The sequence below is a fragment of the Poecilia mexicana genome, unplaced genomic scaffold (genome assembly GCF_051168715.1).
Source record: "Poecilia mexicana isolate PSO_F unplaced genomic scaffold, ASM5116871v1 scaffold_17, whole genome shotgun sequence".
Taxonomy (NCBI): Eukaryota; Metazoa; Chordata; class Actinopteri; order Cyprinodontiformes; family Poeciliidae; genus Poecilia; species Poecilia mexicana.
Window position 1 is genome coordinate 2,775,056 of NW_028263386.1, and position 22,857 is coordinate 2,797,912.

Genomic DNA, 22,857 nt, shown 5'->3' on the forward strand with positions numbered 1-22,857 from the left:
ATTTTGATTGAAAGTCATAATTATAATATAAAAAGTGAAAAATTATTCACAGTTTTGCATTTTAAAATCCCAATTATAATTAAACTCCATGATTTTACAATTCAAAGTCTTATGAGATTAAACTGAGATCTACAAAGTGATAATTACAACTTTGTATCTCATTACTTTAAAAAATACATCAAATATAGTGAAACTATCCTTTTCTTTTGGTGGCACAAACAAGTGCCTGTACATAAAGAATTTGACAAAGTAAAACAAGAAATTAAACAAGCAACAGGTTCCAAAACAAACTGTCAACAACAAAACATTTTTAAATCAAATTTGAAATACTATTGAGAAGAATAAAGAAATGTGTATGACAAGGGTTATTTACAGAAGGAAATGTCAGAGAGCAGCAGTAAGGTTTCCTCTAAAGAAAAAGCAGCACTAAGGTAGAGAGTCAGTGGTGAGGTGTGAGGTGACATTAGTTTACACTGAGGATCAGTTTTGAGCTGTTTTAGTTCATGTGTGCAGAGGCATGAATCCTAGACATGGCTTCGTTCAGGTATTTGTTTATTTGGCTTCCTTGTTACGGAGTATTTAACAAGAGCAGACGGTACAGAAAACATCATCACTTTATCCAAAGAGCGGCGAGCCACACACAAACCGAGAGGTTACTTTGGACAACAATTCAGCAACTCAATAATATCTGAAATCAGTGTCTAACTCTGATCATTTCATTTCTGTTTCTGAGTCTCTGTTTCCATCCTAAAAATATAGTTGGGTTGTTTTTTCAGTCCAGAAAAATCTGTTTTTTATCTGCGATCTTTGGTGCCCGACTTCCTCTTTCCGGACAGCAGGTGTTTGGGTTTGAGGTCGAACACGTGTCTGTCGGACTCTCCCTTCCGGGCCTGGCGGTTCATGTCTCTCTGGGAGTTCTTCATCATCTTCTTCGCCTTCTTCACCATCTAGAAAACACCCGACACAACGCCAGCAGTCAGTTTTAATTTTCAGATAAAACAAAAAGCTGATAAATGATGAGGTAAAAAAAACGCATCGTCACACACCTTGACGTCCCGTAAACCCGACTGGTCTCGTGGAGGACGGGAAGCGCTCTGGCTGCGGGTTTTGGAGGTCGGAGGTGCCGAAGCTTCACGTTTGCGTTTCCTTGTGAGGCTTCGTGAGCGCCGGGCCTGCAGAGCGTAGTGGCTCTGAAAATACAAAAAAAAAATATTTAAAATTGCTCAAACATGTTCGTCATCAGCATGAACAATAAAATAAGCAATGAAAAATTATAATTCTACGTCAAATTAAGTTTGTTTAAAAGCTGTACGTGTACTAAGTGCTGTGCTTTGTTCTGTTTTTTTCCCCTTGTTTTCACAATTTTAGATACATTTTTTAAGTATGTGGGAAATTTTCAATGTGCACTTATACAAAACTTAAAGTAAAAAAAAGGTTTAATGTGATGGTAAAGAAGAGTAAAAAGCCTCAAAACAAATCCATATTTTAGTTGCTCCAGCATAAATTCACACTGAAAAACATTCAGAAAAATCCAACTTTTAATTTCACTTCATTTATTAAAGGCAGAAAATCAAGATAAATTTCTGATATCTTGGATAACACTAATTTATTTATTTATTCTTGCTGAATAAATATAGAAAAAGCAAAAGTTGGCTTTTTCTACATTTTTCAGGGTACGAAAATAACCTAAAATTTATTTTAAACAAGCTTTTTGAGTATTTATTAGAGCAATAAATAATAAAAAAAACCATATCTACTATCATTTTAAACTGCAGGATGTAATATTTTTACTTAAGCATAATTTCCTTTTGCCTTTTGAACAGAATAAGAATTTTTTCTATTATTTCGGATTCGTTTGCAGTTCTTTTTTTAAGCAGTTGTTTTAATTTTTAATTCCTGTGTAAACAATAATTAAATAACTTAGTTTTATCATTTATTATTCATGTTTTTGAATGAAGAACTTACATCATTCTTGTCGCTCATGTCCAGACCGAGGTTACTCATCTCCTTCTCCAGCTTCTTCTTTTCAACCTTCGCAGAAATAAAAACAAACATACGAGTTATGTAAATATTTCGAAGACACAAAGCGTCTCTCGTCCCAGGTAGCAGCAGCCGTTGCCATGGAGACCCTCCTCCCACCTTGGTGGCGGTCCTGGGCATGCGCGGCCCGTGGACGTCCTTTTCCTTGGACTCCAGCACCAGGAGCTGCTTCTTCTCCCGGATCTGCTTGGCCAGGGAGCGGATCTCCTGCATCTCCTCATCCTCGCTCTCCTCGTCCGACTCGTACTCCCCGGCTCGCTCCTTCAGCTCCTCCTCCTTCTCCAGCTCCTCCAGTTTCTGCAACGCAAAACAGAAATTTGATCAACCTCAGTCGACATAGTTAGAAATATGAGTCCAGTTTGGGTTTTAAAGTCTGACCTGACAAAGAATCAAGTAAAAATCTGAACTTAAGCTGCTGTTAATGCCTAAACAGAGTGAGAATTGTGTATCCCAGGTTTAAGTCCAAGAATTAAATAACAATAACCACCAGAAAGAGGATGAACGAACGAACGTTTTTAGAGACTTACCCTCATGATGTCGGGGTCGATGTAATCGGCAACGTTGTGGCCTTCCCACACTTCAGGGATCTTATCGTGCTTCTCATCCTCGTTCATCAGATCCCAATATTCTTTAAAATAATTAGAATAATCAGTAACACATAAGAAAAAAAACGGCTGCCACCTCTAAGTTTATCAGAAGTGAAAGTTTTCTCACTCTGCAGGTCCAGAACGTAATCGTCACCGAGCTCCATCTCCAGGTCTCTCTCCTTAAACATGAAAAGTTTAAGATCCGCTTAATAAATCTGCTTATAAATCACAATATTTTCATAATTTTTCACCCGAAAAGCTCCATCAGACAGACTGAAATTCCTTCTGTTGCATAACAACCAAATTTTTGCCGTTTAATCTATAATAATTCATGATTTGTAGGAACTTTCAGGGATGTTATTTTTAATCTGAGTGCAGATTAAAAATAACATTTTTAATATGTTATTATGTGAATCTATGCAGAATTATAAAGATAATTCATGAACAAATGCAACTTTATTTATTATTATTATGCTCAAATTTTCTATAATGAAGAAAAATGAAGCAAAAATAAACTTGAGAGTTTGACTTCAGGGTAAAAACTGAACACTTACAGATTATCGTTTATTTCAGATTAATCTGTTGTCCCACATTTATTTCTGCAGTCAAATAGAAATAACTTATTTTTTTAATCATGTTTAAATATAATTTTTATGACATTTTATTCATTTATTGCTTAAAAATGCAAATATTTTTAACTAGCAGTGAATGCCATTTTTAAGCATGTTGATAGCTGAACTAAATGGAGCTGTCTTTTAAGCTGCAAAGCTGCTGATGTGTTTGCAACTCATTTTATGAGATAATATGAGAAATTTCCTGTTAAATGGCTCAGACTAAAATTCTCAGGACAAAAAACCTTAGGAGGAAAACAAAGGAGCCAGATAAAAAAAGTTTAAAAATTACAAATATTCAGCCCAAGCATCCAGCTCTGAGTTTAATAAGCATCTGAGTAACTCAAGTGCAAAGAGAGAAGATAAGGACAGTATGAACTGTAAGCTGCTTTTCCAGGTGAGCGTGTCGCTGTAACGTTTACGTACCAGTTTGCGTTTGGGTGTGTCGACCTCCATGGCTTTCCTCCGGTTCACAGCTCCTTCTGGGATGAACGGCGGTCTCTCCTGGGAAACATCAGAAACCCGTTTTAACCTGAACTCCTCAAATCGGACAGAACCAGAGATGCTGCTTTGCTATAACTACTGATATCAAAAAATTAAAACAAATAATCAGATTAATTAATCCCAGCTCTGTGATTCATCACCATTAATCAAAATATAAACAATTAGGTCATGTAAACTAAGGGAAACTTACTTCAATACACATGAAAGGGGACAATTGAAGGATAAAATTAATTGTATTTTCAAGGGTGCCCCACCCATTTTTGATGCCGCCCTGGGCAACTGCAAATATCTTTACATTTTCAAAAGAAAATGTTTAAGAAAATGTTTTATTGTCTCAAGCCAAACATGTCTGAAGACTCTCAGGTTTTTATATTCAGGAAGGTTTAAAGGAAGCCATTTTGTTTTAAACATCGACTCAGAAACGTCGTTTTCCATTAATTTCTTATGGAGATTAAAATGTTCAGATTAATTTTTGACAGCTCCAGGCCTAACCGACCTTCTCGTCCCTCTTGGCCGGCATGGCCAGGTGGAGCCTGTTGAGGACGTCATGGACCTTCTTGCCCTTTATCTTGGTGTTGACGCGCTGAGCCAGGAGTCGGTCGCAGGCCTGAGGAACGCAGCGGCGTTAAAAAAACCCGATGATTTCCCCCCAGAGCGTCAGAAAGAGCCCGCCTGTTGCCGGATCTCACCTCGGTTTTCACCTTGATGACGCCCTCCTCCGTCAGCGTGCTCGTCTCGATGACCGGGATTTCCTCAGCGGAGAGATCCGCAAAGATTTTCTGGTAACAGATAAAACGTTCAGCTTAGAGAGGCTCAGTAAACGATGAGCGGAGGAGCTGAAAACCGATGAAAACCGACCTGGTTCTCCTCCGGCAGCTCGCTGATCTTCTTCACGTCACATTTGTTTGCAACGACAATGAGAGGCTGCGGAAATGAGCAACAATCAGATGCTTGCGGTTTGACGTCACAGGAAAAATAAAAGTAAAAGACAGGATTCATATTTTAAAATATTCCCAACAGAATAAGTTCAGCAGAGTTTCTGAAATAAAAACACAAAGATGAGGAAACAAAGTTTGCCAGAAAATCTTTTGTTGGTTCCCCTCCGACCTCTAGAGGGAGCCAAAGTTCACTGAAGAAAACAGGCGTTAAGTTTTACTGCCTTACTGAAATTATTTCTGGGATTTTTAAGTGATAAAAACAGATAGAAGTCTGAAATGTGTGGCATGCATTTGCATGAAGCCCCTGACTGCATCTTTCAAAGGAAGTTCAGATTTACACATCTGCAGACATTTTTATTTTGGATGGATAGCGTCTCAACATAAATTTTCGTCTTTCCACAGACTGAAAAATAGTGAGGTTTGGACTTTGACTAGGCCATTTTAGAACCATTTTATTGCAGCTCCAGAAGGTGAACATGCAGTCTCAAAGATGTTTTCATCCATGATTCTCCTGGATGTACCTCCATTCATCTTCCTAATATGAGCTCTTAACACCTTCCCCTTCCCACAGCATGACGCTGCCACCACCTTGTTTCAGCATGTCGGTGATATATTCAGTTTCATGAGTAGAGTTAAATTTTCCAACATGTGTAAACTAAAAGCTACAAACCTTCTTCACATCTTCTCTCCAACATGGTGTGATTAGATTCCTCCAGGAAGTTGGGATTTAAATATCAACCATGTTAAAATTTTGTCTTTTTTTGCAAAGGTTATGTGCAGCAATTTCAGCTTTTTTAAGACGCAGTTATGGGAAAAATAAACCTTAAAAAATTATGCAACTTTTTTTTATCCTTACCCTACCCATAACATCCAGGAGGGACTGACTTATAAATCAAAGCTGGATTCTGTTTACTAAGGCATATAAGGCTATGTTTTATTAAAGTGTATAAGAGTAAATGGGGCTGAATAAAAATAAAACACTTTGCAGATGAATCCTCATCATTCTACTTCATATCCATGTTCTCTGTGTTTGTTTACTATAAAATGACAAAATTCCAAGAAAACACATTAAAGTTTGTTTTTAATGTGAGTAAATTCAAGGGATGTTAACTTATTTTATAATTATTATGTTTTCAGGTCTGAGGAAAGTTTAGTTTGGTATTTCAGAGTAAAACAGAAGCAAGAAAAGAGTAAAAACACATTACTTCATCAGTAAATATCCAGAATGGTGGCAGGAAAACAGATCATCTTTCCGGTTTAATGCAAAGTAAACCTCTTTGTTTTTAACATGTGAGGTGTGGAGGTCGCACCTTGTTGGCGAACAGCGGCCGGATGTTGTTGAAGAGCTCCAGCTGCTCCTGCAGTGTGTGTCCGCACTGCTCCGACGGGTCCATGACGTAAAGCACCGCCGCCCGCAGGTGAGCCAGAGCTGTGATGGCCTGCATCTCGATGGTGTTCCTCTCCTCCAGAGGGTGGTCCAGGATGCCGGGCGTGTCCACCACCTGCAACAAAACCCCAAACACTCAGTTTCTCTGCAGCAGCAGCAGCAGCAGCAGCAGCAGCAGCCCAGTGGTACCTGCCAGCGCAGGTATCTGTAGTCCATGTGACCCACGAACAGAGACTTGGTGGTGAACGCGTACGGCTGCACGTCGACATCTGCTCTGGTGACCTGAGGGGAAAGGTCATTTCACACGTTGTCAAAACTCCTGCTTCAGCAGCCTAATTCTGACAACTGAATGGTTATTTAATTGACTACTCTGATGATTAATTGATCACTATGCCGATTAATCGATAAAAATGTCAAATTCTGCAGATTTTTCATTTAATCACTGAAGCTTATTTTTTATAACAATAAATATATAAAACTGAACAAAACAACAATTTAATTATTTTTAATGACAAAATAAACATTTTATTGCCTAAAATGCAACAACATTGAATTTCCTTAGAGTACGACTTGATTAGTTGGACCAAAGGATGAATCCACAGCTAAAAAAATCCTTCAAATGTGTCTGAAATGATTGAAATAAATTATAATATTGTCGTTTTAAGGACATTTTTAAGTAATATAATGTATCCAAAATAAAAAACAACAATTAAAATCCATAAATAAAAAAACAAACGCAACCAAAACCATAAGTATAATAAAATATGAAGTCTCTGTAAACAAAAATTGTCCTTCAAAAATATAAAAAATTTGTCTCAAACATTAAAAACAGGCAAAACTGCCAGTTTAAACTGGAAAAGCTCAACCCTTTCAATACATCAACTAACCGATTACTAAAACAGTTGACGATTATTTAAATCTTTGATTAATCGTGATTAATCGTTTCTGCGCTGCTCACCTTGTTGATGAAGCTGGACTTGCCTACGTTGGGGTATCCACACAGCAGCAGGGTCCTGGTGTTCGGGTCGATGCTCGGCAGACGGGACAGATGCTGCCGAACTGTTTGGGATCAGAACCAGAACATTCAGCTAAAGATCCAGCTGAGCGGACGGCGGGGCTGCGCTCGCCTCTCACCTTGCTCCAGGTACTCCAGACTGGACTTCTGCCTCTTCAGGATGGTGCACATCCGACCCAGAGCGGCTCTCTTCAGCTGTTTGCACCGGTACATGGAGTCTCCGTACTTCATCAGACGCACGTAGTCTTTGGCAACACTGGACGAGTTAAAAGGAGACACCTTCAAAATAAAAGCCTTCGGGAATCTGCTGCAGGTTGGTAATTTATGCACGAGTGTATTTTTGATTAAATATAAACTGATGGGATTTAATACAGTGTTGAACCAAATAGAACTGTTTTAAATACATGCTCTATTTGCTTATAATGTCTTCTCTTGTTTGTCACAAAGTTAAAAAGAATATCAAAAATTGGAAGTATTAACATCTCTACTAATGAATGTCTAATATTGACGAATGTCAGCCATAACAGTGACATCAGAAATCAATATTGGCCCAAAGTTTCATATCAATCCATCTCAGCAGAATCTGCAGGACTTTCTAATCCCAAAAACCAAATTCAAACACACTGATCACCACATCTGTGACTTCAATAGATTTTCACTGTCAATAATGAGCAATAATGTAACTTAATTACATTCACTTCAGTGAAATTTTTATTTATTTATTTTTAGGAGTATTTTTACTACGCTGTACTTTATACTTATACTTGGGTAATTTTATTATAAAGTATCTCTCCTCTTACTTGAGTAAAATTTCTGGATTTTCTACCAACTGAACAAAAAACAAACATGTTTTAACCAGAAATTCACCAGACACAGACACACACATGCAGTTTATGTTGAAGTTTATAAGTTTTTTTATTGAAAGGAACTGATTTGGAAAAAAAATATATTTTTTGCTATTTTTTTTAAATACTTATATGAATTATTGTCATTTTGGTCCTTAAGATGCCAAAATGTCCACTTAACTTTATATATTGGTCTGTTTGATGATGTAATTTTTAAATATGAAATGATCGATAACTTGATCAGTTACTCAATACTGGAATTGACTTTTTACCAAATACTTTTTTACTCTTACTTTAGTAATTTCTTGGACTTACTTGTCGATCAGATTCCTGGCGATGTTTATCTGTCCTAAGGCCAACTTGTAGTGGTCTTTATCATACAGCACGTTCATCAGGTCAGCATAAAACGGATGGATGTCCTGGAAAAATAAGAGATGATCACAACCTGCCTGCAGAAACCAGATCAGAATAATCAAAATACTCAAACTGAGGGTCTTACGTCAAGTTTGGGGAAGTCGGTGAGGATCTGCGTGAGTCGGTCGTGGTAGTTCTGCTGCGTGAATTTCACCTTCCGCATGTAGAAGTGCCGGATGCGGTGGATCTGGTAATGCTTGTGTATCACCGTCGGCGTCTTCCTTTGAGTTTTGGATAAAGTGACGTCGATGAATTCCTGCAGAAATGGAGATGAAGGCGATTCAGAGGTTAGAAACGCCGGCGGTTTGATTTTCAGAAAAACATAACAGAGTTATCAGAGCAGGAAAAATATCTAGACAACAAAAACCCCAAATCTGAGCTTTCAAATCTGAAAGCAATTCATTCAGAAATTAATTGCTTTGATTTTCTTTGTCATGATCAAATTGTCCAGCAAGAAACCTAATCAAAGATTCATTGCTTCTTATTTAAAAGTTTCTAAGAGCTATTTTATTACATCAATACTGATATAAAGAAAGCCTTGCCCAGTCAGTCAATCAAGTTTTCAGAAACCAAAAGAAAATATATATAAAAAAAGTAATTCTGATTTCCCACATAAGAAATTAGCAGCAAATTTACAGTTTAAATGTCCAGCAACATCCAGTTTTCTCTCCCATTTTCACCATAAATACAAGGATTGCTATTGATTTTTCTAATATCCACCAAAGATATCCAGTTAAATATCATTTCCTAATTTATTTTTATCATAAGTGTTAACAGAACATTTTCAGCTTAAAGGTACAGGAAGCCCATTTTCTCTCTAATATCCACCATAAATACCCAGCTTACTGTTGATTTCTCTAATTTACACCAAAAATGTCCAGTTAACCGTCGTTTCGTTTTGATTTCCACCATCAGTGTCCAGTTAGTTGACATTTCATCACTTATTTTAACCATAAATGTCCAGATTTTCAGTTTAAAGATTCAGGAACCCGCTGTTTTCTCAACCATTTGCACCATAAATGCCCAGCTTTCTGTCGATTTCACTAATCTCCACCAAAATCTTCCAGCTAACTGCGTATTTTAAGCTTAAAGACCCAGTAATCTTCTGTTTTAGCACCTTTTCCACCATGAATATCCATTTAGCTGCCATTTCCTGACCAATTTTCAACAAAAAAACCCTCAAGATTTCCAATCTAAAGGTCCAGTAACCTCTTGATTTTTCTATTATTTTGACCATAAATATAATATTAACGAAAAATATCCAGCAAGCCGCCGATTTCCAGTTTAAAGGTCCAGTAACCTCCGGTTTTCGATTTTCCTCCATAAATATTCAATTAGTTGTCAATCTCCCACATAATTCCACAATTTTACGTATAAATTGGCCGTCTTTCACTAAATTTCCATCACAAATCTCCTGTAAGAAATTAATTTCGTCTCTAGTGTGTTTTTTTTAAAAGCACACTAGGCTGCTGCAGTAAAACACGTGTTTTCTTTCGGTGTTTTCTTTCCTGTCTGTCGATCATTTCTCACAACGACTTGAGCGGAAATCGGTTTAAACTGCGAAATTAGTTAAATAAAACTTACCTTGGCGGTGGGAACCACCATAATCTTTTTAAAGTTATAAAGTGCCATTTTGTCGGGACACGTTTAGGTCCACTGACGGCACGGAGAAGGGAAGGGAACCGGAAAATACGTTGTAAATTAAGATGGTTTTCTGTCTCATTGTCGCCCTCTCGCGATTGGAGTGAGGGACAGCAGGAGGAATTTTTAAAATACGTTTTAAAACCTAAAAATCCGTTTGACGTTTTCGCTCACATTGTTTTACTTCATATTTTATATTGTATTTAGTCAGGTTCATCTTTATCTGATAGTAATACTTATTTATTGATTTGAGGCAGTTTAATCTTGTAAATAAATGTTTTTAGACCATGCACCTATTAATATTGGACATAAAGGACTTACCCATAATACTCAAAATAACGGATTTCTTTATTCTTTGGGTTTAAATGCAATAATTTATTTATTACTTTTTTAAAACAAGACTTTTATCAAAGGGTTTCGAAGCGTTAACTGAAGCAAAAATAATAACTTCAGAAAGATTCTATTTTTGTAAACTAAACAACATAATTGAGACCTATTCATATAATCTTAGAATTAAATGTTTTTAAACGCTATATTTATTACATTTGGACCTAATAAACTTAATAATGCTTAAAATACCAGATTTTTTACTTTTAGATTTAAATTCAATAATTAATCTACTGCCATTTTTTAAACGCCTCTTTTATTAAAGTGTTAGACTAAACTAAACAAAAAACACAAGAGACGGAAAAAACACACCGATTTGTTGTGACCCGCGATAATTAGAAATTACCCAATCAGAGAGCGCCGCTGTTCCAGAGCTCCGCCCACCCTCGTTTATCACGAGTGAAGTTCGCGAGCGCCCTCTGGCCGTCTGGGCCAATCAGGACGGCCCGCTGTGTGAGCGAGGGAGCGAGAGGGTCGAGCGGGAGCCCTGTGACAGCTTCCCTCTCTCTGCTGCACCAGAGAGAGGGAAAACACGAAGAGGTCCCACTCTGAGGACAAGACGGAGGCGGCTGTTTACCTCTTAAACAATCGCCTCCATCCTAAAGAAATAAAATTAATTATAATATCGACTCAAATTATCAAAACAAAGCAGAATTAACTCAATTTTCTACTTGATAGCGATAAAATATTTCCATGTGACGTCACACTCAATTCAGAAATCATACAGAGGTGAAGAAAACTAGCACCTAGTATTTGGAAATGTAACGCATTTTAACCTTAGAATTATATTTCTAAGTTGGAAAATTAGTAGCAACTGTCTGATAATGGCTGAACCAGATTAAAAAAAACGTCTATATTTAATTCTCCTAAGGGTGTCCAAAGTGTGGCTCACTCAAAGGGCCATTTGCGTTTTGAGTGGCCTTGGATGCAATTCAGGAATGGTTTAAATGGTACCGGTGCCAAAGGAGACTTTTTGTGTTTTTCTTTGTATGAAATTTTTAATAATAAATTAATATCTTAATAAATAGAAAATTTTAAATACAAAAACCAATGTTTTGATTTTATTTTGATATTGTAGTAAATAGGGCCATACTGACTTCTTATTCAAAAACAGACTTGGTCAAACCCAATAATTAAATACAATTAAGGGTTTTCAAAGACAGTGCTAATTTTTGTTGCTGGGAATAAACTAAAATTGATATTTTGACTGACTACTTAGGAAACTGCACAGCTTTGAGACTCTTTTTCTGACCTGTTTAACAAGTAATAAGAAAAGAATTCACAATGAAATCATAATTGCATTTTCAACTGAATAAATAAATAAATTGTGGAACTTGAGCTCTTTCAACTTTGTGATTTTGGCCCACAGTGCAAAAACTGTTTGAACACCTCAGTCCTAAGTATTACATTTATTCCCAGTTTAATGAAAGAATCCCGTCAGAAGTATAAATTAAACATATTTGTTCTTCATTCAGTGAAATTACTCTCAGTGGGAAGAGCAGCCAGAAATTTTACTCAAATAAGAGTAACAATACCTTAGAATAACATTAGTAAAAGTATTTTATGGAAAACTACTCCTAACAATATTTCTCTCTACGTAAATGTAACTACCCACCTCTGAAAATAATACAGTTGATTCCTGCAACATTTATTTTGTTTTATGTTTTTCCATTATTATTTTACATTTCAACTGTTTGAATGTTAGGACTCATACATAATGTCAAAATTTTGAATTTATTAACATCCTATACTTGATTTGTTAAAAACATTAAACATTTTTAAAAATTCGCTCAAATTTCTCATCACAATTTAATGGAAACATAGCTACAGTAGCTACATTGCAGATGCGCTCACAACTTTGTAAATATTTTTCTACTGTTGAAAAAACACAATTTCGTGATTCAAAAACATTACTTCGAAGAAGAAAACTACTTCCTGTCGTCTTCTTCTTCGTGTTTTGAGCCAGTGGCAACATCTGATTGATCATGTGATTCATGTGATGCGGAGAAAGTGTTTCTATTTCAGTTTGGCAAAATAAATCAATTTCGAAAATAATAATAATAATAATAATAATATCTCATCCTACTGCCAAAACCTTGCATTGAAAAACACTTTTTATCAAACTTGGCCTGTTTCCATTAAGGAAATTTATTTTTGAAATGTCAAATTGCGCAATTTTATGGCTACTCATGTGAGTTTTGAGCAAATTTAGAAAATTTTGTAAAAACGAAGAAAAATAAAAATATGTGTAATTGGCATGTTTCCATCTGACTGTAATAAAGAGGAAGTTGAGATTCCAAACTAGCATGGACTACATATTGAAGAAAAATTTTTACTGGAGGGCTTGACTTTCAAATTCATTTTTCAGAGTTTTGTGTCTCTGGTAAGGCACAGACCAAAAGGTCAAAAAGAAAGTTTGCTACTTTCTATGTTCTGATAATTAATTTTTCATTATTAGTGCATTAACTCTTTTTTTTATTTTTTTTTAAGAAAAAACAAATAAACAAATAAAGTACAAACGTTTTTTTTTTAAAAAAAGAGGAAGTTTTTTTTTTTACATTGCCATTTCCATCAGACTTTTCTAATTTGATCCTTAAAATGTGCATTAAAAAAATCTTTGATAGATGGACACAGGGAGGAATATATACCCAGCCTCCCTTTCATGTTAACCAGAAAAGCAGTTTAGGTTGAAGTGAGACTTCCTGTTTCTACACCAGCTTTGTTCTGATGCTGTTTTCTATCTGCTGAGCCTGGTGGTCTAATATGTATGAACACATTACCCACTGGTAGTATTAGTTTTATTAATTTTAAGCAAAAAATAATAATTTGGAAAAAAAAAATTTAAGCGTTGAAATTTTTGCAATTGATTATATTGTATTTTGTCTTAAAAATACAACAATTTGCTCATAACTTTACAGTTTTTTGTCTTTCTAACGATATCATTTGTTTATCAAAAGTACTTTTGTAGTCAATTTTTCTCTTATTTGAGTACATTTTATATTTTTATCTGAGTATAAATACTTTAGCACAATTTTTGGCTACTTTATTAAACGTCTTCTTTCAGATGAAATAGGGAGAAAACCTGTTTCTTATTTTTCCCCCATAAAACCTTTTGCTTTAATCACTTCTAGACTAGACTACACAGACTACATCTGATTGTGGTAATTTCCAGGTTAGAATTTCAGAGGCAGATTTAATGTAGCACTTGGAACCACTGGCTTTTCACATTGTAACTCCAAAATATATATTTGTTAGTTTATTTTTCCTATTTGTGGCTTTTATTTTGGTAAAAATGAGTTGCACCACATTTCCAACAACTTTTATAACTTTTAACTGGAACAGGATTCGTTTAGGTTTGATATAATCACTTCAAGAAAATTCTAATTTCTATGTTTGAACCCAGCATTTTTCCTTAAAAAGATTTCTCTATTTGTTTTTACAGGAGATGATTCTTAGGAAAAATAATACTGACTTTAATAATAAAAACTGACTCCTCATAGATTTCTATATTTCCCCAGAAAAAAGTCTGATTTCTTAAAGACAAAATTCTGATTGTAATCTCAGAATTCTGACTTTTCTAAATTCTGACTTTAATTCTCAGATTTAAGTTGCAATCGTAACCTTCTGGTTGTAATCCTCCAAAATATTTTTCACATTTCTTTTTCCATGTGAAATTTCCACACATGTATACATTCATTTTTTCTTTCAAAGCTCACGAGTTCTTAATCAGAATTGCAACTTTCTTAATTTTGAGGGTAAAACACAATATTTTGAGATTTAATTTTTAATCCTTAGATAAAAGTGAGAATCTTTTGATTAAAATCTGAATTCTAAGATTAAAGTTAGAGTTCTGATTTTCTTTCTCATAATTTTGAGGAGAAAAAAGAATAATTTTGTAATTCGGAGATAAAAGTCAGAAAATTTAATTTCTTCCTCAAAATTCTGAGATGAAAATCTGAATTTTCACTTTAATCTCATCAGTGAATCTAGTTTTTTTTCTTTCTTAAAAATTCTGAGATTAAATCGGTATTTGGACGTTTCTTCTCAGAATTAGAAGGAAAAAACAAATTCTGATATTAAGTGTATAATTCTGAGATTTAAGTCAGAATTGTGACTTTTCTTCTTCAGATTTCTGAGATTAAAATCAGAATTTTGTGATTAAAGTCAGAATTAATTTTTTCCTAGTGGTGGTAATTCTCTTCAGTATTTTTCCCATTTTTTGTCTTGTGAAATTTTCACGCATTAATTCTGTTAATTCAAAATGAGCGATATCCATAGTCTAATAATGAGAATGACATTTTAATTATCAGAAATGTTCTATTTTGTCTCCAAACTCGTTGGAGTGACTCCTCTGCTGACCAATAGACGATCTTAGTGCTGCACACGAAAGGGAAAGGAAACGCCGACTTCTCCATTCCAAAATCCCCTCTGCCTCATCTTTTAGCACCAACGGCTTGTTTGATCGATTTGAAGCTTTGAGACGCTCTCTCCTTGGCTTCAGGGCTTCTTTCGGTCGCTTTTCGATTGCCTCTTTGCGCAGAGCCAGTTGTTGGCCTGGAGAAATCCATCACCACTTGAGATTTGAGGCGCCAGATTTATTGAGCCCGAGTGCACAAAGTTGATAGTTAGCCACCTAGCTAACTGTTAGCTCGCAGCCCTTTTTTGGTTCCAGCTTCGGGGGCGTCGTTTTGCGCTACATTTGGCTCCCGACAGCTAGCAGCTACACCTGAATGCTCCTTTTGGTGAGGTTTAGAGCTGCTGTCGGTAGAGAAGGCGCTCCATATTGGCTGCTCGCTGATAAGTCAGCGTAAAAAGCCCGGAAGGAAGCCAAAGTGAAGGCCCGAGTCCAGCAACACCAAGAGCCGCCTCCGTCAGTGTTTGTACCGCCGCGCAGTGAGAGTTGACAGGTGAGTGAGAAACGGCCTTTACCATCCAGTGGAGGTGGGAATGGATTGACATCCGTGTTTTCTGTTATTATAACTAAATATTGATGTTATCTGTAATAGTTGAGGGGTTGGGAATTTCGCGGAATCACGCCATCTTTCCAGTTGTAGTTAGCCGCGGTTGCTACTTTCTTAGCTCAGTTAACTTTACAGCAGTGGTTTTTAACAGCTGGGTTATGTTGGTGTTTAAACGTTCATATTCGGACCGAACCGACCTCTGATTAGGTCTTTATAGTATCCCCCCTTCACCCTCCAACCACAGGCCGGTTATGGCCGTGGCCTTTAGCCCGGGAGCTGCAGTCTTTCTCGGCTCAGAGTCTGCATTGCGTCTGTGGTGGAAGTTGCTGTGTTGACTTGGAAAGTTGATCCAAACAAACATGGCTGTTGTGTTGGGAGGCGTCATTATTTATAGCTACATTTACACTATTTCTACCCTAAAGGTGGATGCTTTATACTTTTTGTCTCAAAGTTTTATGTGTTTTTATTTTTTGAATATTTACAAAAATACAGCGAGTTGCATTATGTCAAATCTTTTGTTTTGCAAATCCGAGGGAATGGGTGGAAGTATAAGCTTATCTATACAAATAACATGTATTATATGTCTAATACAAATATATAACAGTTAATCCATCAATATAGTGTCTATTTAAATTTAATTACAGCAGCAAGAACAACCATTATTTTTTAAATTTGACAAAAAACAACAAGCATCAACAACAAAAACACTAATAATAAATAATAATATTTATGGTTGTGTGATAATAAAAAAAATCAACATTCAAATTATTTCACAGTTTAATGCCAGTTACTGAAGCTTTTTCTGATAGTTCTGAATTAGCAATTGTTAATTTTTGACTGTGTAAAGATTTAGAACTGTATGTAGTTTAATTACTTTAATAATTAATTTTTTACAAATGGTTTATAGGCCTGTCTCAAATCAATTAATCTCATGATAAATTAAAACAAACCCAATATTCTCTATTTGCATGATTTATTAATTTTATTTTTTCTCTCTTTCTGCCAAAATCTGGATAACAAAAGTCTTCAGTCTGTTGTTTTGTCCCAGTTAGCCCTTCTTTTGAAGGACATTTTTTGTTAGAGACTTCATAATTTATTTTATTTGCTGTTTTGTTTATTCATTTTTGATAAATGAACAAAACAACTCTAGTGTTAAATGTTTGTTAGAATCTAAAGTTTATTGATATTTGAGAATGTGTTCTTGAAAATGATGTCAACTCCTAGTTTACAATTTATCAATTATTATTCAGCAAAATTTGTTCTTGTGACAGGTCTATGGTAATGCTGTTGAGAATCTTTGAAATTCCCTTCAGAGATGTCTTTTCTTTCAATATTTATGTTTTGGGTAAAAATTGCATGAAATTTAAGTGGTTATTTTGATCCACTTAAATTATATGTTTGCTTTGCCACATTCCAGTTGAATTTTTAACATTTTACCGGTCAGGATTTTTTAATTGTCTTTTTGACTGAATGTTTACCCTTTCAAACAATTGAATAACTATTTTAACCACCTTTTTGGATTTTAGACGAATGATATTAAAGTAGAACAGGACCAGAAATTAAACTGGCTGATTAAAATGCTAAAACATGGCTGTAAAATAAGTTTTTAAAACGTTTACTAGCAGAATCAAGGTATCAATCTGGAATGGGTGATATGGATTTGAAATCTTTTCACATATATATGTTTTTTGGTTTTATGGATTTCTAAAATATTTGATATTTTTGCTATCATGGAAAGATTAGAATAATAAGATGTGAAACTAAGATTTATCTTTGTTATTATTTGCTTGTATTTTTAAATAGAAAAGCATAAATTTTTTCCTAATTCTGCTGAAATTAAAGATGCTTTTCATTAAATGTCATTTATAATAATTATTTGTGTTGGTAAAATCTAGAGTTGTAAAACATTAACATAGTAACAAATTCACCAATATTCACAAAATCTCACAAGACAAGCATTTCATATCTATATTTATTGATTTGTTTTATGTTTTAAATATCTGAGATACTGCCAAACTGGTGGTGTGACCTTTCCAGTTTTATTCAGTTTTCACTCCACATCAATGTTTGAAATTTTGAAGCAGTTATGTACGGTGGCCGACAGGTGCAAATGCGCACCAAAAGAGAAAACACCCCCGAATTAGAAAACACCCCCGAATTCGAAAACACCCCCGAATTCGAAAACACCCCCGAATTAGAAAACACCCCCGAATTAGAAAACACCCCCGAATTCGAAAACACCCCCGAATTCGAAAACACCCCCGAATTAGAAAACACCCCCGAATTAGAAAACACCCCCGAATTAGAAAACACCCCCGAATTAAATGCAGCAAACAAAAAAGAAAACACCCCCGAATTAGAAAACACCCCCGAATTAGAAAACACCCCCGAATGAAATGCAGCAAACAAAAAAGAAAACACCCCCGAATTAGAAAACACCCCCGAATTAGAAAACACCCCCGAATTAGAAAACACCCCCGAAGCAGCAATGGCGACAAAATAATTTTTGCTGTATTACACTTAAAATTACACAAATTTATTTTTTACAATGTTTTTAGGCGAGAATGTAGATGTGTAGATCTGAAATATCTGCTCGGTTCATTAATAAATCACCTACTTCCAATATTGCTCCGACGTTTTCGGAGATGTCTTCTCCCGCTGCATTAACAGCCAGCTTCACTCGCAAGCTGTCAGCTGGCCGGGCGCTCCATGTAGATATTAATAAAGTATTTAATTTATTCCTGAGCAAATGGGTTTGACTGATTAAAGTTAAGCCTTCAAACATAGTTTATTTAACTGTAATGTCTTACTACCTGAGATCTGGAGAGTATTTGAAAATGAATAATATCCCTTGTATACATTAAACATTTTAGAATCAGACAGATTTTCTTTTTACTATGGAACAACTTTTATTACAAAAGGTGAAGAATAATACAGAAATAGAGTAAAAAACAACTGAGTCCGTTTTTTTTACTTCGTTGCTCTGTGCTTCACGTTGTCACGGTTGCTAAGCAACATAACGCCGAGATGGAGGCTAGGCAGCTAGCCGGAGGCTACAGCTTCTCTCTTCTGGTCGTCCATATTCGTGGCCTTCGAAGGACCCGTCTTCTGTAGATCGGGCCGTTTCTCACATAGACATAATAAAAGGACAGACGCCTAATGAACCGCTCTCGTCTTATCAATACATACTTATATAAGTATACAAACATAAATAAATAATCATTAATACTGAATAATATACATTAGGCTATGCATGATTATGCACGCGCACACACACACACACACACACACATATATATATATATATATATATATATATATATATATATATATATATATATATATATATAATGTTTTCCAGCCTACGAGTTCTGGTTTAAGAGTGATTCAGCAGCTGAGATTGGGTCCAAAATCCGATACGAGATTCATCCGTGCTGTGCAGTGAATCTGTCTCTCCCTTCTTCCTCACGTCGTAGGAAACCTTCAAAACAAAAACGGGACATTTTCGAGTTATCTTACGTTGACTGAGTTAAATAATTAAATAATAGCCATTGTCATCTGTGTAAACTTTGCTGGTGAATGTTATGATTTTTATAATATTGTTTCATTTCTATAGTAGGCTCTTGTATCAGATAATCTAAATGTTGGAGAATGACTGAAACATTTTAAGATTTACGGAATCTCGGTTAGCTGTCAGAGCGGGGGCTGAACACCAAGCACTATAGCTAGCATTAGCTGGTATTTCGCCAGTGGACATAAATACAGTATAGTAATATTCTAATCACAAAAATACACAGTAATATGTCCATCTTACTTGCGAAAAGTCTGTCGAGCCCTCACGTCAGTAGTCCGTCGATCCGATCAACAATATTCCGCAGTGCTGAAGGCATCTTCTGCTGTTTTGGTTGAGCAAAGCAAAGTGTATTTGCGCCGGAGCAGCCAATCGTGGGGGGGAGGGTGTACTCTTTTATTATGTCTATGCTTCGAAGGATCAGTTTCTCAGGGCCCTTGAAAGGATGCAGAGCCTGAATTCGGACACAGCTATTTTTTGTTATAGACTCCCCATAGTGGTCTGGAGCACTTCCGTTTTCAACACTTTTTGTTTGCTGCATTTAATTCGGGGGGTGTTTTCTAATTCGGGGGTGTTTTCTAATTCGGGGGTGTTTTCTTTTTTGTTTGCTGCATTTAATTCGGGGGTGTTTTCTAATTCGGGGGTGTTTTCTAATTCGGGGGTGTTTTCGAATTCGGGGGTGTTTTCGAATTCGGGGGTGTTTTCGAATTCGGGGGTGTTTTCTAATTCGGGGGTGTTTTCTAATTCGGGGGTGTTTTCTAATTCGGGGGTGTTTTCTCTTTTGGTGCGCATTTGCACCTGTCGGCCACCGTAGTTATGAGGCACAACCTGAAATTGATGTTCCACAAGTTAGTCAGCAAGTTGTTGCTAGGTAACCAAAGAGTGAGCGAGTTGCTAGGCAACCAAAGACTGAGTGAGTGAGTTGATCCACCAACCTAGCTTAGCTAGCGGTGGGAGACTTTCCTCTGCCTAACTCCCCCAGAATGCTGTGCATAGGAGTTCAGTGAATATTCTAAATATTGAATGTTATATTACATGTATTATCTATTGATATTGATCACATGTTTATTGCAATATATATAGTTATTGATTTTTTGTTGTTGTTTTGTTTGAGACGCTTGAATTGACTCAATGCAGTTTGCTTTGGCTTTAGCCACCAGAAGGTTGTCATGTTTTCTGGCACTTCAGAATGTTTTAACTACTGAAAGCTTCATAATTGGTTATTTTTTTTTTTTAAGGGGAATCTTTAAAGGCAACTTTTTGTCAGTTAAGTTTTTAAAAGCAAATTTCTGCAAGTTATTTTATTTTAATTTTAGGTGAAATTTTAAAGGTAAATATTTGTAGTTGCATTTCTGCATTTGAGTCTTTGAAGGCAATTTTCTGCAGGTGTTTTTTAAGGTAAATTTTTCAAGGCGACTTTTCACTGTACAGATTTTACAGGCGAAATTTTGAATGTGTAACTTTTTCTGGCGAATTTTAAGTAAAAGAAACAAAATTGATAAACATATTTGCAGAAGATTAAAATTCAGTGTTGCAAATTAAATGCTTAAAAAAAAAATCATCAGTCTAATGAATCTACATATCTGCCTTAATAACGTTTTGTAATTACTATGCTTATTTCCCAGAGTTTTTATTTTTTACTATAGTGAACATGTTTTAACATTTTAATTGTATTTTCTACTGCATCTTAATGACAAATTTTGTCTAGAGATCAGTCAGCTTGAACTATCTATAATCCTTGATAATTGTTTCTTTAATAAGCAGTTTCTCAGTTTAATATCTTTTTCTCCAGTTTTTCTCATCTCACATGTGGCTTCTGTGAAATCCAAACTCTGTTATCCTGCTGGAGAATCGCTGATAAATTATTGCGTATAAGGTTTAATTCTTGATCTCAGTAGACTTTTGTTCGCTCTTAAGAAGCCAATTAAATCTGCGTTCCAAGACTCTGAAACAGAACCACTTGTTTGCCTGTAAAAAAGTCAGACTGGAAACATACTTGGTGGACCACTGCGGCTTTTTGCGCCAGATTTATTTCAGAGAACCACGAGGTCATAAATTACTCCGTAAAATTACACAGAAGGAAAACAAAGGTGTGGAAAACGGCGGGAGGGTGGAGGATGTTTTGGTTCAGGATTGTCTAGACAATGAGACTGACTCACTGCCCTACTGTTCATGTGTTTTAGCCCGGGTCGGGGGTTCTGTTATGTTATTATTTTTAAGCTGGTTTGACTTGGAAATCACTGCTTCAACATGTTTTTACTCAAATAAAAGTAAAAAGAAATTATCCAAGGGGAAAACATGTTTAACAAAAAGGCTTCTCAAGTACTGAGTAGCTGATCATAATATATGATTTAGCAGCGAATTTGAAGAAGCCTCTGACTGAAGACACTCTGTGTACAGTACATGCTAGCACACGGCAGTACAGTACTGGATGACAATATATAATGTATACTCAGACCTGTTGCAATAAGCAATGAATCAATTAATTGCACAATAAATTAAAACAAATGTAATCATTTCCATTTCCATAATTTATGATTTTTGTCTTTCTACCAAAAACTGAATCATTAAAGTCTTCCATCTGGTGTTTTGGTCTCATCTAGCCCTTTTTTGGAGGACATTTTTGATTACAAAGACTTCATAATTAATTTTGTCGTTTCTGATGTTTGGTTTATTTATTTTGGATATTTGAAATGTCTTAAAGTTTCAGTATTAATTATTCAATAGAATTGAAAGTTTGTTGATTTTTGAGAATCTGTTCCTGCACTATTATACCATTACCATTAAATATGGCCTCAAAACAATAACATCGTTTATCACAATAACTACTGGGATGATTTATTGTCCAGCTAAATGTGTTATTGTGACAGGCCGATGTTTATTGAATCGTCTTGGCTCAGCAGATAGAAAACATTACAAACAACAACAAAGTTTATACACAAACAAGAGGTCTCACTTTGACATAAATTGTAGGTGTGTCTCTGAAACACGTTTCAATCAGTAAAGTTACTCAATCAGTATCCAGAAAGTTTACTCAAGTAAAAGCACTGCTACTCCATAATATTAGTCAAGTAAAACTAAAATGTACCGTTACTGTTTTTTGTTTCCAAAAAGTTACTCAAGTAACTATAAATGAGTAAATGAAACTAATTACTAATAGGAATGCACAATACATCTGCAGTAACATTGGTATCAACTGACATTTATTTTTTTAACACAGTTGTGTCAGCCCAGTAGTGAAACTGGGCCAATATTGTACAATATCAGTTATCAGGCATAACAACAATATTGACTTTGGATATTGTTTTATTTTTTTTTTTATCAGTGCATTCCTAGGTACAGAGACAGATATTTCTGTTTCTATAGTATCTAACTGTGCTTAGATAAGATTCTACTTTAAAATGTCAACTCCACATGTTTTTTATGTTTAAATATAAGGGAAACTTTTTATATTAACTGCTGTCTTTCTCGGCTCAAAATCTAAATAATTCATAGTTTTAAAGTAGGAAACCTGGAGAAAAATACATGTAATGGTCTTCATATGTTTTCTTGTAGTTTGTATACAGGAATCTGAAGCAGCTTGTTACACACCAAACCATTGAAGAATGTATCCCCTGTTTCTAAAAACAATATATTTACATCTTATTAGTTTGTGCAAGTACATCTCTGACCTAACTGTGTACATTTCCAACATTATCACTGCTTAGTTTTAAAAGTGCAGACTGCAGGATATAGATCTAAACCAGGCAAGTTTGTGTAAATATATAATAAAAAGTCATTTCACTCCAATATATTGCATAAAACAGCTTTTAATTAAAAAAACTACAAAGAAATAATATAAAAATAATTACTTAATTCTAAAATATATACATAAAAATGCTTTTAATTCTACTGTTCAGGAAGGTTTTGATCCTAAAATGGTTATTCTTTTTAGATTTGTTTTTTTCTGAGCTCCA

The 22,857-nt window shown here is 35.3% G+C and overlaps 2 protein-coding genes across 3 annotated transcripts in view; one reads left to right on the forward strand and one right to left on the reverse strand.

The window, feature by feature from the left end:
* Positions 1–535: 535 nt before the first annotated feature.
* Positions 536–10,042, reverse strand: gtpbp4 (GTP binding protein 4). The gene is made up of 17 exons (XM_015013850.2): positions 9,926–10,042; positions 8,427–8,597; positions 8,243–8,346; positions 7,202–7,338; positions 7,026–7,126; positions 6,257–6,349; positions 5,991–6,182; positions 4,601–4,666; positions 4,432–4,521; positions 4,239–4,349; positions 3,665–3,742; positions 2,755–2,806; positions 2,568–2,668; positions 2,140–2,337; positions 1,966–2,031; positions 1,047–1,190; positions 536–947 (listed from the first exon to the last, which is right to left on the reverse strand). The coding sequence occupies exons 1-17, from the start codon at positions 9,971–9,973 to the stop codon at positions 795–797; spliced, it is 1,905 nt and encodes a 634-aa protein (XP_014869336.1). The 5' UTR covers positions 9,974–10,042; the 3' UTR covers positions 536–794.
* Positions 10,043–14,719: 4,677 nt separating this feature from the next.
* Positions 14,720–22,857, forward strand: part of larp4b (La ribonucleoprotein 4B) — a 42,055-nt gene continuing 33,917 nt past the window's right edge. The window contains exon 1 of one of the 2 annotated variants that reach the window (XM_015013860.2): positions 14,720–15,276. The gene's annotated coding sequence lies outside the window, so the exon portion shown is untranslated. The remainder of the gene's footprint in view (positions 15,277–22,857) is intronic. The other variant, XM_088014350.1, reaches the window with a different exon arrangement.